Genomic DNA, 24,662 nt, shown 5'->3' with positions numbered 1-24,662 from the left:
TTATACTTATCTTAGAAGTTGTATTTAATAAATGTTAATGCTTTTTATAAGGAGGCAACAGAAGCCTGGAAGAAAGAAGAACTCAGAGCTACAGAGAGCACCACAGACAGCACTTTAACAACTGCTAGCAGTCCAGAGGACAGGTCCCCAGGTATCCTGACTTCCTTCTTTAGGCGCACTCTAAGCTGGCCCCTTCGGGTGACAAGGGATCTGCTTGACATTCCCAGACGCCTCTCTAACTGGATGCATGGTTTTCTGCACGCTACCAATGTTCATTTCAGGGACAATGCATATAACTATACCTACTTGTACGAACTCTTGAGCCTTGGTGTGCCATTTCTCTGTGCTCTTCTAGAGGTACTTATTCATATGTACCGGGAAGCAGAGCTATCCCTTGAAAATGTGCTTGAATGGGCAAAAAAGTTCTACAGGGTTTAAATTTTTCTATGCGTCTTGCTCAATTGTGCCTTTCAGATTTTCAAAATGAGCAGCCTCACTATTTTCCTGAGGCTTTTTGTTGTTTTTTTTTTTTATTTGTTTTTTACTTGCAATTTAATGTGAGACTTAAATGAACAATATATTCCTTCTGATATAAACTAGGTGCAATCAAAATTTTCAGTGTAAAATGTACTGTATGTTAAAATATGAAGGGTGATGTCCAGACACATTTCCAAAACACGGAGACGGATGAAGGATATTTTGAAATTTTTTTTCTGTTTTGTCCTATTTGGGATCAGACCATTGGGGACAGGTACATTTTAAAAGCCTTCCTCCCCTCTGCTTCGTTGTTGTTGTTGGACAAAGAAAGAGTTTTTGTTCTTTCAGATGTTTGGGGAATATTTATGACAAAGAACTGGGTTTTGAAACCTGAATATGGCGCATCCCTTTTTTTTTTTCTTGCTTTCATCTTCTCTCTGGGTTATGAGGTTTATAACTTGCATGACATTTCAAAAAAAAATCATGTGTTAAATTCATGTTACTCCTAGTCATGCCTTTTACATTTCATACCCTCTGCTGATAGTGGGTATAATCTGTAATACTAATTTATTTAACGTTTTGAAATAAGTCTGAAGAGCAAATCTGAGCTGAGTGATGGCCTGATTGAAAACACACATCAAAGGAAGTAGTAGTATTATTAGATGTGAGTTATTCCTCAATTCAAGGCTTCTTCTTTAGGCAGCTGTTTCAATGAATATTGAGTTGTGGAGCATTCACATGTCACTGAAGTCGCGAGTATTTTGCCTCCAGAGGCACTGGGTCCTATTATGTTTGGAATTTTTTAAGAATACAACTTTAGAACAAACAACAAAAAAACTATGAATTTATTCTAAGGATATTGCTTTGTAATCAGGTACTTCATTCTTTTCAATGTGTAAAGCTGATAGCAAGTAGATGAAATTCTGTTATCTGGAGCGGCTGTAAAATAAATTTTTCTGGTGTTTCTCATCAAGGTCTGCCTTCACCAAAAGCTGTCAGGAGCAGGTTAAGTAGGGCTATTAAACAACAAGGAGACAGTGAGAGCACCCCAAATTCTGATTGCTTTCTCAGCCTAGGTAGCCAGTGAGGTCAGCATGCTCCCTGCCTCTAAAGTACTTAAATGTTTAATTAAGACGTTACTCAAGAAATAGATAAGCAAATTAATATGGCAATATGCATAGCCTAAAATGAAAAGTACCTGTAACGTTTTTTTCTAGCCAACATAACATGACGTAAGTAATAGGAAATAATTTTATGTTCAATTTGTACCAAAGTTTGAGGATGACTTTTTAGCGGTCCCAAATAACTGCTTCTTACAGACTGGGTGTTTGTTTTGTTTTAATTTTAAGAGAATGTAGGCAAAGACAATTTAGACTTGTCTTCTGTCTTAGATGTTAAAAGGAAATATGTGTTCTGTTTAAAATAAATGGCAAACTGGGTTTTTCCTCTAGATATTTTGGTGTAATTTCTCAACTACAGGGATAAAGCTTTTCCCATTTTATAGTGCTTATATATTCTGGGGAGAAATTGTGAAGAGTATGCATAGAACTTGGGGGAAAATAAAAAAGCTTGAAAGAATTGTTTAGGTGTAAGGTAGCAATTGGTTGAAATAAATTGCCATTAATGCTCAAATGTGCATTTAGCAAAACTTTGCTAGAACACTGACTGGACACATTGGCCGTTATACCAACATGGTGAGCTGTGATTATCTCTTTCATAGCATTTAAATCTACTTTAGAACAGTCTGCACTTTTAAAAATTATTTACTAACGCCAGTTGTTGTTTCACTGTAAATGGAAAAAAAATCTGTATAATTTACCATGTTACCCCTGCAACACAGCAAACTGCTAAATGGTGAAGTTCTGAAGTTAGACTCAGTCTCAATTTTAATTTCAGTTTGTCAGCAGCATGGTCTTGCAGAATACATTTTTCCTGATGTTTTCTTTTGCTATTCACTACAAGAAAATGTTCTGCTTTTCAGCAGAGTGTAATGGTAAACTTACAGAAAATGCTGACACAGTAAGAAACTTGGAAATCTGTGTTAACCCATGAGTTTGAATGAAATGAATCTTACTAGGAGAAAGCATTTTCTTTTTACAAAAAGATGGTAATGATGCTGTATAGGTTTATATAATAGGGAGAAAAATCCCTAAATTCTCACAAAAGACTTGGGGGGGGGGGGGGGAGGGGGGCAGGGGGAAAGATACAAAATAAAAACCATTTTCCTGGAGGATCCTAATTATACCACCTATTCCACTGGGATTCTGGAGGTTGTTGGGAAGGTTGTTTATTGGTATCAATCTGATCATCAAATTGCTAGTTGTTTGGCTTTTTTAAAACTCTTTATCTTAATACTCTGATAATAAGATTAATACTTATTTGTCCTTGTTCATGATTTAATGAAAGAAAGGCAGTTTCATTTTGGCCAATTCTTCTTTGTGAACTTACTGATGCTCTTCTATATAACCAAGCTAAGTTCTGTGTTTTTGTTTTTTTTTTCTGTGCTCTCTTTGTCAATCTCCCTCATTACTTTTAGTCCAATTCATCATTCCGGTGTTGCACCCGCTCACTGGCTGAAGCCTTTATGCTGCCAGGTGATTTTTCTGCTTGCCAGTTCCAAAACTGTGTGACTAACACTGTTGTTTGACAGCATTTCACTGCATTGATTTTGTGTTTTGTTTTATTTTTTAATACCATTTTGGAGCAAACTGTGTCTGGTATATTAATGGATGTGAGCTTTGGCATGATCATTTAACCTGTTGCTGAGTTCATAGTTCTGTAAAAGGTTATGTCTGCTCTCTCTGTAGAGAATGTTTCTCCTTCTGTGTCTGTGCATGTACCCTTACTTTCCTTGTGTCTTCCAGGTAAGTTAGGCTTATAAATAAATTGATTCTTGAAAGAACTATTTCTTATTTCTTTCAAGGTAATTTTATAATGAGGTGACAATAAAAGCCAGGTGATTCTCCTGGATGAGCACCTGTTTCTATTGCACTCGCATATTCAATGAGCAAGTTTTCACTGGGATAAAATATTCAGTGAGCAACCAACATTTGAGCACTCTTTTTAAGTGCTTCTTTGCTTTCATAGAGGAAAATCATTTTACAAATGGATTCTGTTGGAAAAAATAGCCAGAGCTACACAGATTCCAATCTTCCACCCCAAGTAACATACTAGGCAGGCCTAACAGAAATAGATGTGTGCTGTTTTTCAGTCCTTAATGTCTAAATGCCAATTTTTTATAACCAGAGTGTTTTGGTTTGGGTTGTTTTGTTAACTAATACCAGCTCTAACTGAGGCCCCATTATTTGCCCTCTGATTAATGGATTTGTCTTGCTGCATGAGAAGTTGCCAATACTGTCCATGACAAATGAGACAAATTACTTTGTATGTATTTTTTCATGTAAGTTCCAGTCTATATAATCACACGATAATCTAAAAGGGGAAATGAATCCAAAGAAGGAACAAAGGCTCAGCCTGACCAGCAAGTGCCCTGAGCTTAGGTTGATATGGTCATGACACAGCTTTACTTGCTGAGGATGGCCGTCAATGGGAATGGGGACTGGAAATAGATCTAAGCAGCAGCTTGCAGAGTGGGGGGCAGACATGCTGTGCTACTTGTCCCATTTCACACACACGATCAGGAATGAAGAAGAACTGAAGGGTCCTTATCTTGCTGACCTGTATGTTTGCATGACTGAACAATAGTATTGATTTGTGTGGGCATGCTAGATTGTCTTGATGGCTTTCAAAGTTCCCTTGCTGTGCCCATACAAAACCTCTCTATATTCTAACCATCTGGAAAATGGTTAGGAGACACCTTCCTATGAACTGCAGGACTATGGTGTTCTGTTGCTAAGTTCAGCATGCTTTGAGATGAAGGTCATGACATAAAGGTCTGCCATTTCAAACCACGTTCCATTGCTATGCTTTTTTTTCTTTTTTTTTTTACCCTCTGTTACAGAGTCTTCCTAGCTCTTCCTGGCCAGTGAGGATTCTGTCCTTCTCTTCCTAAGTCTTCTGTCTTCGCTTTACTTTATAATCTTAATGGAATATTTTTATTAAATAGTTTTTAATGCTGTATTTAAATTTTCACATGGAAATTCTGTATTTTGCACACAGTGAAAATTGTTTCAGCTCTATTTATGGTATTTGCTGTAAAGAAAAATAAATGTACTTCTTTATAAGTCTCCTTGTTTCATCTCTTCCTTTTAAAAAGATTTCTTAAACAGTAACTTAATGGTGACTTTATGCTTGTTTTTACAAGTTCTTCTGGTGGATGCTGTTATTTTTGTAGTGGCCTGACCCAGTGACCAGGGAGTTTAACTGTGGTGTGATAATCCAGTGTGTGTTCCTTTTGGAAGGTCCTTGACCCTGACATTTTACACTAATTATCCCATCCACTTGAGACAAGTAGGTGCCTGATATTGGGGTTTATCCTTCCTGGAACTGATAAGTAGGAGTTGATGAGCATGGGGATTGCTTGCATACCCAAACGGCAGTTGTTGTCTTCTCTTTGCTTCTGTTTCCTTTCCATATGCTTTTATTTTATGTACTAACAAATACAATGCTACGTTATCTGCATTTGGGATCTCAGATCATGTACAGAAAAAGCAGATAATAACTGAGTAAAGCTTCATTTTAGCTGCTGACTCTGGACTGCTGTTTGCCAGCTCCCTATACCTTGTTGATCCCTAGAAGCTGCATCTAACGCTGACTTACTATTTGATTACAGTGGCCTTTTTAAATATATTTCATTTATTAAATTTGCTTTCCATTTCTTTGTCATGTTTATTTCCATTATTGCTTAATGGAAAGATTACGATTTTAGTTGTGAAGTCATTTCAAACTGAGTCTCACTAGAATTAGAGTTGTTTGAACAACAGGAATGATTTTTTCATTTTTTTTTGAAGTGTTGCTAGAGACAACATTGCAGAACAACAAATGTTAGCCCCAGTGAGCTATTCCATCTCCCAAAGGACAAGCCACCAAGGACAGTAGAAATTTTGTAATCCCAGCAAGAGATGGTTTGTATAATGAAACCATAGTGCAGATGTCATCAAACTTGGCACTTCCTTAATTGGGATGGGAAAAGCAATTTGGATCAGTAGATCTACTCTTTGTACAAATTACAGTCTTAAAGCAGGCTTTTTTTTTTCTTTTTTTTCTTTTTTTTCCATCTTTACTTGATAATTTTAGGGAGAGGCAGTGGCAGAGAAACGTCAGAATTTGTTTTTCGGCCTGCAGAAGGTGATGATTTGTTCTGTATTGAAGCTTTGGGAGGCACCACATGTTCATACTGTTCTCACAAATGGTTTCACTTACTCCTGCTAAAATATCGAAACAATAACTTGGAATATTGTTAGCATTTAATTTGTTGTAACTGTGCTTTTCTGTGGTGGTGTAGAAGGCCCCAGAAGCCAAATCACTAGCAAATCGGATATACTTCATAGCGAACAGTCCATGTCCTCTAATGGTAGTGGATAACACAGGACACACTGCACAGAAAAGAAATAAAGCAGACAAAATGAGCAATGTGAGAGGAGCAAGCTTGTATTCATTCTTCATTCTGAGTCAAAATTCTCACCCAGTGGAATTTGTAAATGTTCATTAGTTTGATCCCAGTAACGCTGCTGGAGGTAAAGGTGTGGATTAAGTTCTGTGTGAATTTAAGGCTAGTTCAGGACTTGCGCATCTTTGGGGAGACCTCATCCTCTGGCCACCTCTCCCTGTGAAGGGAGGCTGATTCTTCCTGCCACCCTTTCACTTAGCTCTCTGCCAAAGCTCCAGCCTCTGGCAGGCGTGTGCCAGAAACTCCATGTATACCCCACATCAGCCACACTGTGTCCCTGCATGCAGCTGAAAGAGACAGTGGTTCTTGGTGGAACCAGATATACCTTCAAAAAATCACAGATTTGCAGCAGGTGATACTGCCTCTTTATACTGTTAGTGCTTGCTAAGAGAAGGAAAGCTACTTGCTACAGATGACATGATAGTAGTAGAACTGCAGAGATTGTTTGCTGTACCTTAGGTTCAGGAATTGCACACTCTTGCTCTCATTCCTCCTCTTTATACCGGTTCAAATCAGTTCTCAACCTGTCTGTTGCCTCCAGTATCTAAGCATCTGTTAATGAAAAGCAAACATGGCAGAATCATGCAAAGATAACCTTCTTATATTAAGATTATGCTAATGCTTTATAATGAAAAAGATCATGCCATTTTTAAGTGTACTACAACTGTAGAATTGCTTAGATTCAAACAAGAACCCTTCATTAACTCCATCAAGAAGAGTAATTTCTGTTCCTCTCTATTTCTTCTAGACTGCCACAATAATAAAGTACCAGTGCATGTTTCTTCTCTGTGTATTCCAACCTCCAGCAAGGGTTATGGTCTTTGTTTTCCCACAACATTATGACAATTAGTTACTATAACTGGCTTTAACTCACTTCTTGCTTGCTCATTCCTCAAATTCCAATCACAATGATTGGAACTGGAGTTCTGACATGCAATGAATTCTACATCAAGATTTATATTTTCAAAGGTATTACATGTTTGTAGATGACTTGGGTTTTTTGCATGGAAGATCATGTTGCTGAAGATCAGAAGACATTCTGTATTTAATACTTGATCCAAGCATATGTATCAGTCATGTAAATATTCCCTGAGTCTTTTTCTGTTGCTTCATGGGATGTTTTAGCATGAAAAGAACAAAGTTTTGATCTCATCTCATCAGGTGGTGGTCTCCAGACTCAGTTGAAATGGCTGGAATTTCTGAGTTCTTCTAAAATGAGAAATTACAAAGAAGTTTGCATGTCACTGTGCTCTTTTATTTGCATTTGTACTTTAGGAAGTAACTCGTATCTTTGTTTTATGGTTTTTGGCATTTGGAGTTGGTGTGTAAAGAAAAATATTATTTCGGCAGATATTAGTTTGCTGACTGCTTCAGGGACAAACTGTTTTGGCTGCATTCTGAATTTTGAATTATTACATGCATTAATATACCAGACTAACACAGATTGCTCTGATAAAATAAACATTTGCTCTGAAATTGTGCGGTTTTGAGAAGCAAATTTCCATAAATACATAAATTCACTGTATTCAGTTTTTCAGTTACCTGCTTTCTCTTTTAACTCTGTAGCAATTTTTTGCTCAGTCTGTATTAATATTAGCCTTACTGTGCACTGTCCTGGATGTATTCAAAAGTTGTGTTCTTTGGGTTCTCTCTTGCTACTTAAAGCTCCCTGGTTCGATTTTGTGACTGAATTGACAAGTGTCTGTTCATCACATAAGTAATGGATGCTTTGAAGAAGTGCCTGGGCCCACGTGGACATAGAAGTTGCTCTGCTGGTGTGGGGGCAGGGAGGGGGGCAGTGGATAAGCCCGTTACCAGGCCACAGGGGAGAAGGGGCAGCACAAAGCCTTTGCAGGCAGCGCTGGCTGGAAGCTGGGCTGGAGGTCTGGCCATGCTTCCACTGGAAACAGTGTGCCTCACAGAAATGAGAAAGCTGGTTGGCTTTGTTCTCCACTTTTTGCTAGATAGTATAATGTGGAATTGACTTGGTAGACAAACAATTTGAGCTTGTGCATAAAGGGCTAGAAAGGTGGGAAGAACTGTGAAACACCCTATCTCTTCCTGAAATGCTTTTTCAGGGACAGAAATTTGCCTGGTTGTTTCTTAGATATGCTGAAATGCCAGAGTTCGGTAAATAAAGTACATCAATTTGGGAATGCTGTTGGAAGCCTTATAGCCTCCTAGTGCACATTTGTGAAATAACTTAATGGGATGTCCCTAATTTCAAGGTGTAATGCAGGTGATGCTTCCATGCAGCCTTACGTGTTTTGGAGCTCAGATTGCACCGGTCAGCTGAGGTTACAGTAGGTTTGAGCTGGGTTAGGCTGCAGCCTACTCTGTGTAGTCTGGTAGCCAGCATACTGCCACAGGACCTAAGCAAGCTGGAGGAGCCATTCTCTGATCCCATTTTTGTCCTTTGTGGGCAGAGGCTTCCCTGGAGAGTACTTTCTGCTCTGTATTTTATTCCTCTGCTTGCTGGGTTCATTTCAATTGCGCTTCCACAGCACTGATGACACCTTCCTTCTGCCCTGCAGCTTTCTACAAGTCATGCTGTGTTATAAGTAGGACACACGTGATTTTTGGGGGTCTATTATACAGTCAGAAGCCAGAGAGGCAGTGAAGTGTGCTTGGGTGTGCTACAAATCAATTTGTGGTCTGATGACTGAATTTCTTAATGTCCACTTTTGATGCCAACTGGTATTTGCTTTCACCAATGGAGCTGCCCACATTTATGAGTAACTGCACTTACAATTACTCGTGTCACTGCCTCAGTCAGCAGCTCCATACAAGGCCAGGCAGAGTACTGTCATCCTGTGAATGAATTATAGGGTGACACAGTTTAATGGCAGGGTAAAAGTCTCAGGATTGCCAGCAAGCTAGGCTGGGAACTTGCTGTGGGAGGACACTAGGCAAGGGCGGCTGCAGGAGGTGAGCATAGGTTACTTCTGTAGTGAAGGCCCATAGATGTGTTGGCTTGGTGCTTCTGTGGGAAGAAGGTTTCTCCCTGAGCACTGCTACCCTGGCATCAGGAGGGGTGGGGGCCAGCTGGCAGATTGACCCAGCTGAGCACACCCAAACCTTGTCCTCATCACAGGAGTGCAGGTGGTGGTGCTGGGCACAGTGGGGAAGTGAGCTGGGTGCCTGTGCTCCTGCTGCCCACTAGCACTGGTATTTCAGTGCTTTTCATCTGAGGCTTTGAAGGCCTTAACCATTACTGAATTGCTATGACATCTCTGGGTAAGTACCACTCCTGTTCCACAGTCTTCAACGAGTTGCAAAAAACATGATGTGTCAGAGGTGCTAATATATCATATTCTACGTGGAGATTTTGACAGCTGATTCCAGGTTTCTTTCTTCCTCCCCCGGCCAAGGCCCTTATGCTGTAAGAAAGCTCTGCTCAGAATTGCATTCTCTGGACTGTTCCCTCTGCAAGAGCTTTCTTCCTGACTAACTTACCTGCTGGGTGTTTTGTGGTCCCTAGGGGAAAGATTGATACTTTAAAAAAAAAAAAAACAAAAAAAACCTGGCTCTGTTTCTATACATTGTCTTTCTTGTGTCTTAAAGGATGTTCTCCAAGTTTGTAATTGTATATTCTTTATACTATATATTCTTTATATGTTTTCTTTATTACACTTTATACTATACTATAATATTCTTTGTACTCTCGTTAGCTTGACATGGCTAACTCCCCTTTTCTGCTTGTGCACCATTCCATTCAGACTGACTCAGCTGAGAAATATCAATATATTTTGCTTAAAAAATGCATTTCCCTCTCCCAGATTAAAGCCAGCTGAAGTAGAATAGGGTGAGTAAACATGGACTCTTTTGGTTGCTTACGGCATGGCAGCATTGCCTTGATTTTCAGGCTGCTGCAGCTAACTTGGTTCAGGACTTTTCCAGACAGGTTCAGTGAGGCATCCTTAAATGTTTTTGTCCAAGGCAGGCAGAGGGAAGCACATGCAGAACAGCAAAGCTGATAAAAGGCAGGAGCCAGCTGGTGGCCGAGACGGCTGGCCCTCTGGGGAGGGGGCTGTTATTTGGGCTTTGTGCTGTTGTGAGTGGCACTCATGAGAATCCCCATTCCATCCAGCCCAGCTGCCCTCAGCAGGCATTTGGCTCTGCCCAAATTTGGCTGATACTCGAGCCCCTGTCATCTCCCTGTTGGGTTGCAGTTATGTGCTCTGCCTGCTGCTAATTTGGCAGGTGGCTTGGTAGAAGCAGCCCATGCAGAGGCAGGCTTCCCTGTCAGATGAGACACACCAACATGAGTAACGTCCCTTTTCTGCTGCCTGTTCACCTCAGCTTTGTTGGTGAGGCACTCAGATGCTATAGAATAATCGATGCATTAATAAATAGTGGTCACAGTGAATGATGGCTCCTCTGGAGGTGGCCTCTCCTCTACCCCACGTGTAGTGGCTTCCAACAGGCTACTGCAGTGCCTGCTGCAGTAAGCTAAGCAAAACCCACAGCAACTGCACTGTTAACGTGGCATAAAATAGAAATAGTTGTTAGTACCTCTCTGCAGCACTGAACTAGCATGGCGTGGTGCAATGAGACAGCAGCACATAACTCAGCACCTTCACCACGTGAATGGCTGCTTTTGGCACAGCCTCCGTGACTGGGAAGAGGAGCACAGTGACTTTTTTTGTCTGCTCTGCAATGGCAGAGGGAACATGCCTGAAGTTGGACCACTTGTTGCAATTTGTTGGTCAAAAGAGCACACTGAACAGCTCCGAAATCTTAGTATTCAAAAACTGGAGCTTGAGATTTTGGCAGAGTGGCCTGGCTCTGCTGGGCAGGCATTAGGTGGTGCTGAGGCACCCAAAGCAGCAGCAACTCTGGCCTGGGGTCTGAGGGGCTCATTGCCCTCCCTGGGCCCCAAGGCTGGCAGTGACACTGGGAGGGATTTGCCTTCTCTTAGGTGAAGCCAGTGCTGGTAGCTGTAGTATGACCAGATGTCTGGTACCTGCCCTGCACTTTTGGGGTATGAACTGACTGAGAGGCAATCTGGGGGAGGACAACTAACAAAGCTAATTGTGAGCTCTGTTATTTGTATTTATGTAACTTGCGTCTGTAATAGAGTTAAGAACAATCTTGCAGTTTCCATGTGGCCTTGTCTCTTTCTGCTAGACTCTGAGTTCCATATGGTGCAGTGTGGCCAGCAGGTTGCTGTGGGCCTATGGAATGTGTCCAGGCAGTGGGGCATGCTCTTACAGAAAGTGACCGAAAAAGGTCTTGGTGTGGCATCATTGCTGGATGTCATTCTGTAAGCACCTGAGTGTTATAAGCTTGCTGTGAGTAGAATTGCAGTGACATTGCAGTCATGCTGAGTTCGTGTGGTTTCTGCTGCTGGGGCCACATGTGGGGGGCCGGCAGCGAGGCCTCTCCTGAGGCACAGCAGGACAGCTCTGCTTTGTGCTGCTCAGCAAGTGTGGGGACCTTGGAAAGCTTGCTTGTGTTCCTGATCAGAGGCTGCTGCTTTGGTAACCAATAGGCACTCTGAGGTCTGTTTGTCAGAGCTGATAACCAGCTGGGCATGGGCCCTGCTGAAGAACCGGATAGGCTGACCACTCAGCAAGGTCTGAGAGGGGAACTCCTGCAAGTCCACCCTGGAGCCAGGAGCTGGCTGAACCAGCTCTGAGGGATAGTCACGCCATCCAAGTGTTATCACTAACTTACACTAAGTAAATAATTGTGGTATTTGGATTATCAGTGCAGTAAATAAGGATTTGTATCCCTGGATTGTAGCTTTGGAGCTAAAATAAAGTTCCATCCAAGTTCTGTGTGTTCTGCCAGTGTTACAGAGGTGCTATGATGTCTTTGCCCCTCGCTGGTCACATTTCATCGGATTCATTTGAAATGAACGTGGCTGTTTCAGATGCAAGGATGAACCAGACCTTTGGCTGACTGGAAGAACATGGAATTGAGAAAACTAAGCATGAGACATAATGGGAAAGAGAAGCATTTTTGACTGGAACGTGATCTGAATCTGTCCGGAGGGGCTGTGGTGGGCTGTTCAGCCAAGCCTGTGTGCTGGAGCAAGCCTTGGACACCCCTGACCTTGGGATGAGCACTGATCCTGCAGTGAACCTCAGGCAAGCAGCGGGGATGCTGCTCACGCACCACGAGCTTTAGCTAAATCCTTTTGCTGTAAGGAAAACAGTTGTTTCACTCCCAGTGAGGGGATGGTGAGATAGGTTTTGAAATGCAGACAAAGGAGACATTGTTTATCCAAATTTTCCATCCTGTTGGAGTGGGAGGGTCATATGAATGCAGAATTGTTCTGTTGCAGTTGCTGACTGTGTTACTATTATTTATATAACTGGAGTTAATCTCCACCGTTTGTATTTAAAAAAAAAAAAGAAAAAAGAAAGAAAAAAGAAAAAACAACTTCAAAACCACAGTGTTTACTCTCAGCACAAGTCAGTCGAGGACTCCACTCAGGAAGGCTTGGGCTGAGGAGAGGTTCTTGAGCTGCGAAGACCAACAGCAGAGACTGTGTGGAGATGCTGTTGCTCCCAGAACACGATGCCACTGAAATTGGCCACCTCTGAGCATGGGTTATATTATCTGCTGAAGTGAATATACCTGCGTCTTGAGTGCTGTTCTGCACTGTAAAATGCATTACATATTTGAAAGAACTTTAGATCAGTGCACCGTTTTTTGTAGCTGTAACTTAGTGTTAAGAACTACTTTCCAAAGCCTCCAGTTGCTCTTTGTGTTAGTGGCCATGGAGGAGCATGGAAAAGAGGATTGCTATCATGAACATGGGCAACAAAAAATAGAGGTTAAAATACATGACTTCCTCAGCTGGGTAGGATCTGGGCTTCTTATCTTTTTGAAAAATTCCCCTGAAGTAGTTTTTTGTGTTTTCTGTGGGAACTCTTGTAACTGAAGACCTGAATCTAAATCATAGCATCTGGTTTTTCCTGAAGTGGGAAAATGAACGTCTTTTCTGTCCTGCTGTTTCCAGCCTAACACTGGAAGCAAGCAAACCAACACCAGCCTTTGCCTGAGTAGGTAGTGTTTGCCAGCAGATGGCTGTCCACAGCACCAGAGGTCTGTTCCCTCTGGTCAGTAGGAAGAAGAGAGCAGCCCCATACGCTGTGTTTGTTGTGGGCTGATGGCAAATTGCAGCCACTAGCCTGAGTGCTTCAGCCAACCTTGGCTGTGCTCTTGGTTTGTGGCATACAGTGTCTTTACACTGCTTAAAAAAGGAAGTGCGAGGAGGCTTGTTTCAAGTGTATCACAGAGCTGCTCTCATTGCTATGGCCACTAAAGCCCTTCCAAATGTTTGCCTTGGGCCAGACTCCTCTATGCCACTGGATGTCGAGGCACCAAGATGACCCTTGCCTCTGATATTCAGCAATACCAAAGCTCTGTTAGTATCACAGTGACTGGGACAGAGCAACTGCTGGGGAGCATCTCCTGCAGCCAGTTTGGACAACAGCAAAGTGAGGAGATTGGCAGCAACTCAAGGAATGAATGGAAAGCTTAAATTCTCTCAATCCTATCAGACCTTCGGGCAGCAAGTTATCACTGTGTGAATTCCTCGAACAGCCCAAGCACCTAGCCATGCTGGCTGCAGAGCACCCACGCCGCTTGCTGAGCAGAGCTGGGAGCACTGCCCTGCTTGCACCCTAACCTGCACTCCACAGAATCATGCCAAAGAACATGGGAGAGACTGGAAATTAACATGTTAGCTCCTTAGCTTGCTTGTACTGAATAGTTTAGGAAATCTAACTGCCTGTAATTCTCTAACTTGTGCCAGCAGGACAGTCCCACTATTAACTGGGCAGCAACGCAGTAAGCAGTGTTTGCAGTGTGTCTTGTATGTCCCTTGCAACCTCAAGCATGTGACACGTTTGATTTGTTGTCTACTGCCACAAGATTAACACCTTCCACATGCATGGCTTGTACATAATCCCCACCCCGGGTAAATTATTTAAACGTTTTGGCAAAGGATTAGTAAGGGCTTCAGCCTGAAGTATGACTGCAGGGAACGCATGCTCACTGCTGGAGAGCTTTAGCATGATGAAACATAAGACAGTAGGAAGGATGGTAGGAAATCTTCAGTAAGAGTGATGGCAGTGAAGTAACATTTGATGTGAATGCTATTTTGAGTGTATTTCATGACGACTTGTCTCTCTTTGGATAATATGTGGAGTTGCCCATGGGTGTCAGTGGCACAGCACTAGTTTACATTGGCAGGAAAGCAGAGACTGTGTGCCTCTGTGTGCTTTTCCATTGAGACTGGACACCCGTTTTGCTTTGCGTTGTGTATGTTTGTCTTGTAAGATCCATTTCCTCTGACTGTCAGTCTCTTAGTGACCCTGCCAGTGGAAAATCTCTTGTCCTGGGGAGGAAACATGACTCTAGTGGGAGCTACAGGCCCTACAGGCTGTGGGGTCCTGCTGGCTGCCCCAGGCATGGGGCTTAGTGCACCTGTGTGCCACTTCGCATCTGAGAACAGCAGTAAGGCCAGTTTTCCTCTCTTCTAGTGAAGAAGTGGGATAGCGTGGCATATACAGCCGTGCATGGACTTCTGAGAGGACCTAAGCACTAGAAAACTTAGATACCCGGGGGCTTTATGTTGGTGTTGCCACCTTGAACTTAGGAGCTAAATGTCCACCTCAATTCTTCTGCAAAAGTTTGGGTTTTCCCAGAGCAGAAGGGGTGCCAAGAAGTGCCCAACAACTCAAGGCTCCCACAGGGCTCTTTCTGCACCTCCATGAGGGCTGGGCTGTCAGCCTGTGGGGTACATGTCCTGAGCTGATGGCAGTAGTGACTGGAAATGCCCTGACTTTCAGTGATGGCAGCCAGGGCACTGAAGCTCAGAGCCTGCTCATAGTCAGGCTTCCAAAAAGTTGTGTACTCCTGTTCAGCATTACTATGGCTGCCACTGTCACAGCACGGCCCAGGGTGCAGTTAGTGCACAGTGAGCTGCAAGGCACTTTAAGAAAAGCACTTTAAAGAAAACTCAGCTGTATTGTTAAATTTCTCATTTGTCTCAGATCATTTTTATCTTCTCTGTGGCGCTCTTTTAAAACTAACGGCAACAAAGGCCAATGGCAGTTTCCCTGCAGATGGCCTGTTTGATTTGTTTGCATTGCTGTGGTAGTGCAGGTAATAATTAACAGGTGGGTTCAGGTCTGTGCGGTGTCCAGGCTTTTGTTTGAGTTGGCCACTGCTCTCTCTGAGTGGTGTTTACACAAACCCACCAGTGGCTTGTTGCTCTGCTCTGTTTCCCTTTGTTCTCCAGGACTGAAGCCTACCCTGTGCAAGAGCCCAAAGTGCTCCATTGGGCTGCGTTTCATCACTGCAGGGCTTGAGGCCTGCTGCCGGTGCTGCCTTTTAGGATAGGCTGGTAATACTGAGTGGCGTCATCAAAGCCTACAAAATCCTTGACTCCTGGCATCTTGGGCACCTCTGTCTTTAGTACAAGCTGGTTACCTAGGAGGTGGTCCTGCTCTGCAGAACAGCATCTCTTTAAATGTCTGTGGAGTTGGTAACCCAGCACTGGGGTTAACACAAATGTCTGCCATGTGCAGAAGCATGGAGGTAGCTCAGCTTCTTTCCACTTTTGTGGAATTGAGTGCAGTGTACTTTATTCAGCTTTATATGTCACAGTGCAAATATTGACTAAGTAAATCAGTAAGGAGTGGTTTTGCTTCTTAAGGCAGAATGCTGAACTTAGTTCAGCATTAGTTAGTTGGCTATGATTAATTCAACTATGAATGCTAGTTGATCTCTTTCAGATCTGCTTATCTAGCAGATTCCTGAGAAAGTTGGCTTCTACTGCACAATTCAAAAAGAAGAGTACCACAAATACCTTAAGGAGCAGCAGAGAAATGCAGCTCCCTAAGTGGATGTGGCTGCAGCTGAAACACAGCATGGCCTCCGTGATAGGCTGAGGTCTTCCACTAGCTCTGTCATCATTTATGTGAGAGCTTGCTCATGGCATGCTTTTCCTGGCTTGTTTGCTGTGCAAGTACTGCATATTTGAGTCAAAAGCCCTTGCAAGGTGGAGGACTAGGCTGAGTGAGATCCTGTACTGTATGAAGGAGCTGCAAGTTCAAAAGAAGTTTTATAGGTGTTTACTGCAAACTTTTCTTTCATAGATGAGAGGACAAACCACACCCCAGATCTGTTTTGGTTTGGTTTTTGTTTTGCCTCCATTTATGCAGATGTAAGTTAGAAATAAGTGTTAAATTAATTGTGGCAAAAGCATCATGCATGCAAGATGAAGGAGCAAAACCACCCTCCTCGAGAATGTCATTTGTGCCTCCTGGGCCACAGGGAAAGTTGCTGGGCTGGTATGTTTGTATTTGCTGTGCAGGAGGCTGTGTATGGGTGAGGTTGCTCAGAAATGAAGGTTTTCACAGGGAAAGATCACTCCCTGCCTTTGGCTCCATCTGCTTTACCAGGGATAAGCTAAGGAAACTTGTCTTTGTTTTTTGTTCCTTCTGCCTGAGCAAAAGTTCAGGGGTCATGCTGCTTAACTGCTGCCACATTTTGTCTTTTACCAAATCAGTGCTTAGTTTTTCTGCATGCACTCAAAAACAACTTTCTGAAGAGCCTTACACACACCAGTGGTCTGAAAAAAGACTGCATGCTCCTGCTCATGCGGATGGTATGTATCTTTGGTACTGCTACCCAGGCATCCAGCCTGATGGCAGCGCCACCAAATGGAGCTAAGAGCCTGCAGCTGCAAAAACTAAGGCTGCCCTGCAGATTCCATCTCTCTGTGTACTAACTGGAGAACCCTGTCAGGACTAGCACACAGCCTGGCAAACTGGTCTCAGTGCACAGGGCTGCCAGCACTCCCAGCAACCACTGCCAGTGTCCAAAGGCCACCTAAAGCAGAGGTTGAGGTCCCTGATTCCAGCTGACTCCTAACACCCTGCTGTTACCTTTTTGGCTCTTCTAGGCTTCTGCCAGCCCACGGCTGATGAGCCTACCTCTCCAAAGAAGGCAAAGAGCGTCCTGGAGCACCTCAATGTGGAAAGCTGGTTCTCATCCACTGACCCTGAGTGGGCCACTGTAAGGGTCATCCCTGAGGAGGAAATGACGGAGCACAACCTCCTTGCTGTTCGAGTCATGGTCACCAGTGATGCAAGCAGGTACTTCAAAACATAAGTAGACCTTAACAAATGTACATACAGTGTATCTTAAAAAAAAAAAAAGCAGCAAGGAGAGGAAAAAAAGAGAAAACAGAAAAACTTCTCAGAAAAACAATTGTTCTTTACCACAGCCATAAATCCCACCAGACATATGACTCACTTTGCAGGAAGTATTCAAACATTTGCATCCCACACAAGGGCCTGAGTCAGAGAGAAAAACATTACCCCAGTCATCTTGGGTTCAGCTATTTTTTTTTCCGAAATCTTCAGAGATCAGGATGTGCTGTGGCAAAGGTATATCCTGCAAACACAGTCTCCTGCTACCTCTGTACCACAAGGCTGCAGCCTCAGTACCTCTCTGGGTATTTGTTGCCCTGCCCACCCCTAAGACATCTGAAATCTGACAGCTCTCCAAGAGCTGTCAAAGGAAGTCTGATTTCTATTTAAGAACAGTGATACACTGGCATTCTGGACAAGATTCTGTGGGAGTTCACTTTGTTATAGTAAAGGTTAGATTGGTGTCTTCCAAGTAAAGTAGTTTTCCTTACTGACAATTAAAGAAAAAAACAGCAAAGCAAACCCGACACTATTTGAGTTGCAAACAGAGCCATTACTCTGTGAGGAAGATGGCTCCAAATGTTGAAAACCTTTAAACACTCACTCATGGTAGTGTGTATAGGTTGTTGAGGACAACTTCTTTAAAAATGAAGCTTTCTTCTGTTCTGTGTGGGAGTTTGAAATGATATTTGTGCTTTGCTGCACATCAGGTTGTTCTTCAGGGACAGGATTAATCTCTGCTGGTGTCTCCCCACAGGGAAATGAGAGCTCAGGGCAGAGTTTTCTGCCTATTGGACAGATCTTGCTGCAGCATGTCTATTCATGTCCACGTTAATACCCTGAGGCGGTTTGTGTCTCACACATGAGCAGCACGCAGAGAGGGGAGCCAGCTAATCTCCCTGATCTGAGGGATCAGCTCCTTTTCCTCCAGCTGTGACAGTCCTGTGTTTGCAGAGAGGCCCCTGGTTCCTGTCCAGGGTGACACTGCTCTTGTCACTGGAACGGTGTGTGTCAGAACCCCTGAGATCAGCCTCCTGCACTGCCTTCAGTGACCATGTGCTCTTACTGCTCCAGCCAGCGAGCCATTGCCTAAAAAGGCCAGGCGAATGAAATAGCAAGTGACAAATGGCATTGCAAGGTCTGACAGAGCATGTAGCCAGAAAAAATGACCGGCTTGGTCAAACAGCTTTCAGTTCAAGCTTTAGTGTTTGTGGATAATGACTGCCTATCAAGCAGAGCTCAAAGGACAAGCCTCATTCTACTGCACTTATGACATTGCCAGCCAAGGGAAATAGATGTTTTGCACTTTAAAATAGAAATGTACCTATCAGCATTCATTGTATGTCTTTTTCTTTTGTGTGGTGCTCTGCCCAATCTCAGTGTAGAATCTTGCAATCTCAACTATCAAAGACTTACATATATGAAGAAGTGTGTGCATATATATAAATATAGGATGTATTTAAGTGTATATAGTATAACCATCACAGGGAACTTGCTAACCCTTCAGCTCTCGCTGTGCCAGTTGGATCTGGGTGAAGCAGGTGTATGGGGCTGGCTGCTATGTATACCATGTATACGTCAGCTTCAGACTGTCTGCAGCCAATATCTGAACTGGTCATGAGTGACACAGTCTCAAGTTATCAGAAATTGCTGCCCAGCCTGAGCCAACCACAGAGGTTTTGTTCCATCCACAGCCCCTCCTTTAGCACGTCTTCCTTTGTTGTGTGGGCTCTGTCCTGGGGCTGTTGTAATTAATCTTTGCTTTCTACAAGGCAGTGAATGCTACATAAATATGAAACAGCTTTCTCCCATCATGCTAACATAAGAGGGCATGAGCTCTTCTTTTTCAAGTGGAACTACTAGTCATCACAATAAATCTAAGAATTAACTTAGCAGCATTGTTTTCATTAAAAATAGGCTGAATTGCATGGTGGCACACTTATTTATGGTGGTGGGATTGTGGCAACATCAGAAGGCCTGAAAGTGCACACTCCCTACAATTTGGCTTTGAGAGATTAAAGAAATTCTCTAATTACTGGGGAAAAAAAAAAAAAAAAAAAGACTAATAATTGACTGCAGAGGTCATTCTCCCACCCAGAGGCAAGGTCACAATGTGTGTGTCACTCTGGGTGTTTGTGTGGCATACTTTTAATTATGTTCACCTCTGGCCACTCCTTGCACTTGCTGCGCTGTCCCACGGCTAACTGATGTACTGAAGCCAAGGCTGTCTGCAGCAGGTGAATTCCAGGTTCTTTGCTGAACGCAGCAATCCTGGGTCTGAATCTGGATAGCAGAGATATTGTAGGAGTGTGGATTTGTCAGCTGTGTTGCATCTACAGTAAACTACAGGGCTGCAGTAATAACAACAGAAAATGCAAAATTAAGATGCCAGCTCTGACTGCAAAACCTCTATTTCTCTATAGGCCACACAGTTGTCAGTGCTGATGCTGGTGCGTGTTGCACAGAAGGGGAAATGAACACCTGCATTCAGTGTGTCTTCTGAACTGCCCCTCTCTCTTTCTTTCTTTCCTCTTCTCCCTAGCTCTGAGGGGGAATCTGATTTTAATGGCAACTCCTCCAGCTCTGAGGTGAGTGAAGGACAGACCTCGTTGCTGGAGCCCCCCGCCTGCCCAAGCCCCCCGCGCCGCTGGACATTGCTTGCCAGGAGCCCCATGGCACCGGAGGAAAGCCACAGGGCATCCAAAGTCATTGATGGTAAGTGGCATCTCCCACACCTGGGGAGCTGAAATCAGGGTTGAAGGGAGAGATTGTGAAGGAGAAGCTGCTGCCAGTGATGTGGCCAGGTTGTATTCTTAAATGATGTCTTCACTTTGGAGGATTTACACCTTTTGGGTGCCCCGTTGTGCACATTCCTTTCTTTTTTACTCATTGGTTGAATCATAACATTTCTTTTGGTTGAGTTGCACCCAAACACATACAGTTTGCTGCAAGGCACTACCAAACACAGTGCTTCTGGGACACCTGAGGCAGTAGCACCTCACACCCAGCCTGTGGGGTGGTGAGCACTGTCCGTCTGCTAAGACCTTGGGGTGTTTTTAGCAGCCTACGCCATATCTGTGACATTAACTAAGCAAGGGCAATTTTTGGAAGCAGTGGAGAGCTCTGCTCTGTTTGGTTCATTTATATTTATATATAGCTGCTTGAACTATTTATGTCCACAGAAAGCACACTGAGGGAAAGGATAGAACTGGTGGGGGGGGCAGTTGAGAGTTTTAGGGGCAGTCTGCTTCCAGGGGAAAACTCCTTCCTGGAGCTGGAGGTTGGGCCTCCGTGGCAAGGACTGCCATGTTTTCGGGCCTCGTGATGATGTGTCGGATCTGTGGAGAACCTGCTGCCTCAGCAAGTGTCTCCAGATCTCTGCCAGGAGTGGCTGCGCACCCTCCTGAGTTGGTAGCAGTGGTCCATGGGCACAGGCCTGCCCTCGGGGTGTCCGGCACTTTGGGGCATGGGCAGCTGTGCTGGTGCAGTGTGCAGGTGGAGCAGGGGAGCAGCTCTCCAGTCAGCATATACAGGTGTAGCCAGGGGAACTGGTTTGGTATGAACTTATGTCCATATTGTCAGCTCATCCCATGCACTGATAGCTCATGACTGGGACCCTGAGAAACTTGATGGGGCTTGGGGCTTGTTAATTGCATTTGTTGTTATTGCTCTTCTCCACGTGGAAAAGGCTATTTTGAAAACAACTTTTATGTCAGGTATCACATGTTCCTGAGCAGTGGTGATTCTGACTTCACTGTGTGTTTAAAATGAGAGAGTTACATTAAACACCAGTGTTCTCAGCATCCCTGGTGGGTTTTTATACCAGAGGTGCATGTGGTGCTCAAGCATCCAGGTCCTCGGACTTGTTGTCCAGGGCTTTGGGCAGCCCTCAAAGGCTTCCTGCTTTGCATGAGGAGCCTTCTGCTGCGATGGAAGAGCTGGAAAATGATTTTTACTGCAGTAAACAGCCATCAGCATTCATTCCTTCCCGCCTCCCACCACCCCCGTATGTGCATTTTTAAGTGAACCAAATAAGGGGATTTTGCACGGCATTTTAAATTGACTCCTGAATAAGGAGGCCTTGTTTCGAGGGCAGAGACCCCGTGGCCCCGCGCACCGCGGCCCTTTCCAGCCCCGCAGTGCCCCCTCCCGGCCGACCCCGTGCTGGGGTGAGCTGATGTCTCTTTTCTGCTTCTGTTCAGTGCTACAGAGAGCCAACAGCTTCCACTCCACTGCCTTAAATAAGTATCAGAGTTGGAGGAGAAAAATCCAAACGAGTAAGTACAGCCTACGAAGCAATTGCTTCTTACTTGCACTGCATCCTGTATCCTTCCTCGTAAATGTCTGTTTCTTCATCTCCTTTCCTTTAGAAATTGTGAATTGGAGTTGCAAGGTGAGGAGGCTAGACTAAAACTCAATAGATATTTTATTTCCACTTTCTTGTCCTGAAAAGATCAAATTTTCCTTTTGTTTGATTGCTTCTGTCTTTATGACTAATAAGGGAAGCCACACAGCATTTATTTCTCCATGTCTAATTCATATTACATCTCCTATTCATTTACCACTGTAGCACCCAGATAATTAAGAAACCAGCGTTACTGGTTCTCCTCTGACAGTTCTGTGTGATTTGGGCTGAACCTTCTCTGCCCATGGCACTCAAACAGGAACGTGCTGAGGTCAGTAGCAATCAGGTCTGTCTGCAGTTCACCTCTGAATCTTGGGGTGGTCATTCCTTGCATCCAGGGCTGTGTCTAAGCAATCTTCCTTCTGGGCTGTCCAGCCCTCCCCAGTCAAACCACTGCTGCTTGTAGCAGGGCCAGCCAGCCGCCTCAGTGCAGCTCTTCTCCCTGCAGGACTGCTGATACTGGCATGGGAGCTGGGTGCATTTACCAACATCTCCTAAAACAATTCTGTCTGTTAGACTGGAGCACTGACAACCTGAACTGTAAAACAGATAATTTGCAGGTATCCATTGTGGGAAGAACTTTATGCCTAAAAAAAACAACCAAACAAACAAAAAAGATACATCTCTCGTGTCCTGGCACCAGCTTCATAATAATGTCTGATATCTTCAGCTGCACATAAATGCTGCCACTACAGACCTCGTGGTCCTTTCTGGTGCCACATGTCTGGGATAACTCACTAAGTCTCAGCAGATGGCTCAGGGGACTAATCTGAAGATACTCTCACCAAGCTCAACATCCCTCCAAACAGGCTGTCCTCAGAGAGGCAGCTGTGGCAAAAGGACAAACAGAAAAAACAGGATGGGCTGTGTTCCCTGGGATTAACTGCACCCTGAGGCACGGGGAAGGACTTGCTCTCTGAGAGCGATTCATTCATTAATTTTGATTCATTTTCAGCTTGTCAATAACTGTCTTACTTTGGGTTGGGTTTTTTTTTGCCAATTTTTTTTTTTCCCGTTGTCTTATTAAAACATCTTGTGCCTCCGAAGGGCTCTAGGGGGAGCCAGAAGTCTTTGAGAGGAAGGCTACAAACTACATGAATTTGAGCTTCCAGTATGCTTTTAAAATGAGGTGTAAAGTACATTCCGCATATACTGGAACAGAATAAAGGCAATTTTTACTCTCTGGGGGAACACTGTAAGTCATAGTTTCTATATTTAATCCACTTAATATTTAGTTACGACAATTCATATGATCATCAGTCACATTAAAGAGAAACCTGTCTCTTTTTCAGACTTACTTCCCAAAACACATATGTTTCATAAACAGCATGAGGTATGCCGCCAAGGAAAGGAAATTGGTGTCATTTCTATATTGGCCAAAGATTCAGGACAGGATATTACCTTTCAGAATCTGTAATCCCCGTCTTGCATCCATAGACAGTGCTGCACTCTCATTTGTTATCTTGGTCACAGTGAGGAGCCTCTGTGCCAAGCAGATTTTTGTAATGCCCTAGAGACTGATCTATTTTTTTTAAATCATGTTTTGAATGTTAAGCTGCAAATGTAGGTTCAGCATGTCACTGGGAATAACTCAATTATCTCTGCACAACGAGCTAGGACGTTGTGTGAAGTGATACTCTCACATGTACAGGCCCTGTCATTCACCTCTGCAGGAGCTGCTATGGGAGATGCTGCTGTCCCACAGAGCCCTGGGGCTGCAGAAAGGAGAAAAGCTATTTCCTCTGTTGTATGTGGTAATGGAAAAGCCATGCTGGAGTGCAGCTTCTTTCTCCAATCTCACAACCAAGTGCCTTGGGGAGACCAGGGGAGGACATCCTCTGGCTAGGGCAAACCTAGGAACTGCAGGAAGATCTCCATCAGCTGCAGAGCTGAATGGGACAGGAAGGTCACAGATCTGCAGATGTCCTGGGACATGTGGTGAAGGGAAAGGAAATCATGTTGTTAGTGGAAAGTAAGAACTGGGGCAGGATGAGATACTCTGTGAAAGTGAAAATGGAGGAGCCCAGGTTTTGTAGGTGTTTTTTTAGAACACTGCTACTGGGCTCTGAATATCTGGAATTATTTGGAAGGTCTATTTCCCCTTTTTCTTTCCCCTTTTCCCCCTGTCTAGAAAACTCATTGCAAAAAGATATAGCAAGACTGGCTGCAGATCAGAGTTGTGGTATCCTTTTTAATTGGGTGACAAAAGCTGGATTTGTCTCAGTTCAGCTCCTTGTTGCTGGTCCCTATGGGAGTGCTTTAATGAACTCCAGCTCACCATCTCTCTCACTTCTTGACTGAGCATTAACAACTTGCATCAAGATTGGGAACATACAGGTAAAACACCAAGAGGAAAGGAAATTTGGGCTCTTTCCTTGGCTTTCCTTTTCTGAAGTCCATATGCAGGAACAGTATTCTGTGTGTTGTTTTTGTCCTGTTGTAGCTTTTAATTTCTGTATAGAAGAACCAGTGTTTGCACTGGGAGCCTTTGTTTCGGAACTAATAGCTGGGTTTTTGGAGTTAATAATTCAGCTATAAATATACCTGTCACATCAAAACTTGACATGGGATTATCTTGGCTCAGGCTTACTTTTCTGTCATCCCAAGGCTATTTATTATGTCCGTTTCTCACACACACAAATATTAGATCTGCTGACTCCAGATGCAAGTTACTTACCTGCCTCTTCTTCCAGTGACAGTTCAGGTTCCAGACCTTTGGCAGTTAATTATTCTGCCTCATCCTAGAAGAGCCGACATGCTGCTCTTTGGCCTGACTTAAGAGACTGAAGAATTTTTTCTGCCCTTACTGCTTGTAGGTGATTGCCTTTCTCATGACTTTTGTGTTCAGATGGCCATCCCTCTCAGAACTTACCTACTTTTCTTTGTTTCTCAGAACTAACCAAGGCTTCAGAAGTAGCTGGTTGTTTTGTCTCTGTTTTGAATGTCTGAAAGCTCTTTTAAGAGGGCTGACTTTTATAAGAAAGTTCCCCATTACTGAAAGGCTGTTTCACTTCATTCAGAAAGAAAGTAG

At 43.6% G+C, this 24,662-nt stretch overlaps 1 protein-coding gene across 11 annotated transcripts in view; it reads left to right on the top strand.

Annotated features, from left to right (window-relative positions):
* MICAL2 (microtubule associated monooxygenase, calponin and LIM domain containing 2) overlaps window positions 1–24,662 on the top strand; it is a 118,815-nt gene that overhangs the window by 72,481 nt on the left and 21,672 nt on the right. For 8 of the 11 annotated variants that reach the window (XM_048948787.1, XM_048948785.1, XM_048948790.1 and 5 more), the window contains 4 exons: window positions 52–151; window positions 16,977–17,169; window positions 19,769–19,941; window positions 21,429–21,503. In XM_048948787.1, the coding sequence (XP_048804744.1) occupies window positions 52–151; window positions 16,977–17,169; window positions 19,769–19,941; window positions 21,429–21,503 (541 nt within the window). Of the gene's footprint in view, window positions 1–51; window positions 3,199–4,438; window positions 5,902–16,976; window positions 17,170–19,768; window positions 19,942–21,428; window positions 21,504–24,662 lie in introns of those variants that run through there. The other 3 variants (XM_048948794.1, XM_048948793.1, XM_048948795.1) reach the window with 3 other exon arrangements.

This window comes from Lagopus muta, chromosome 6 (assembly GCF_023343835.1).
Source record: "Lagopus muta isolate bLagMut1 chromosome 6, bLagMut1 primary, whole genome shotgun sequence".
Classification (NCBI taxonomy): domain Eukaryota; kingdom Metazoa; phylum Chordata; class Aves; order Galliformes; family Phasianidae; genus Lagopus; species Lagopus muta.
The sequence above is the reverse complement of the archived record's forward strand: the minus strand, read 5'-3'. Positions and strand labels throughout refer to the sequence as shown.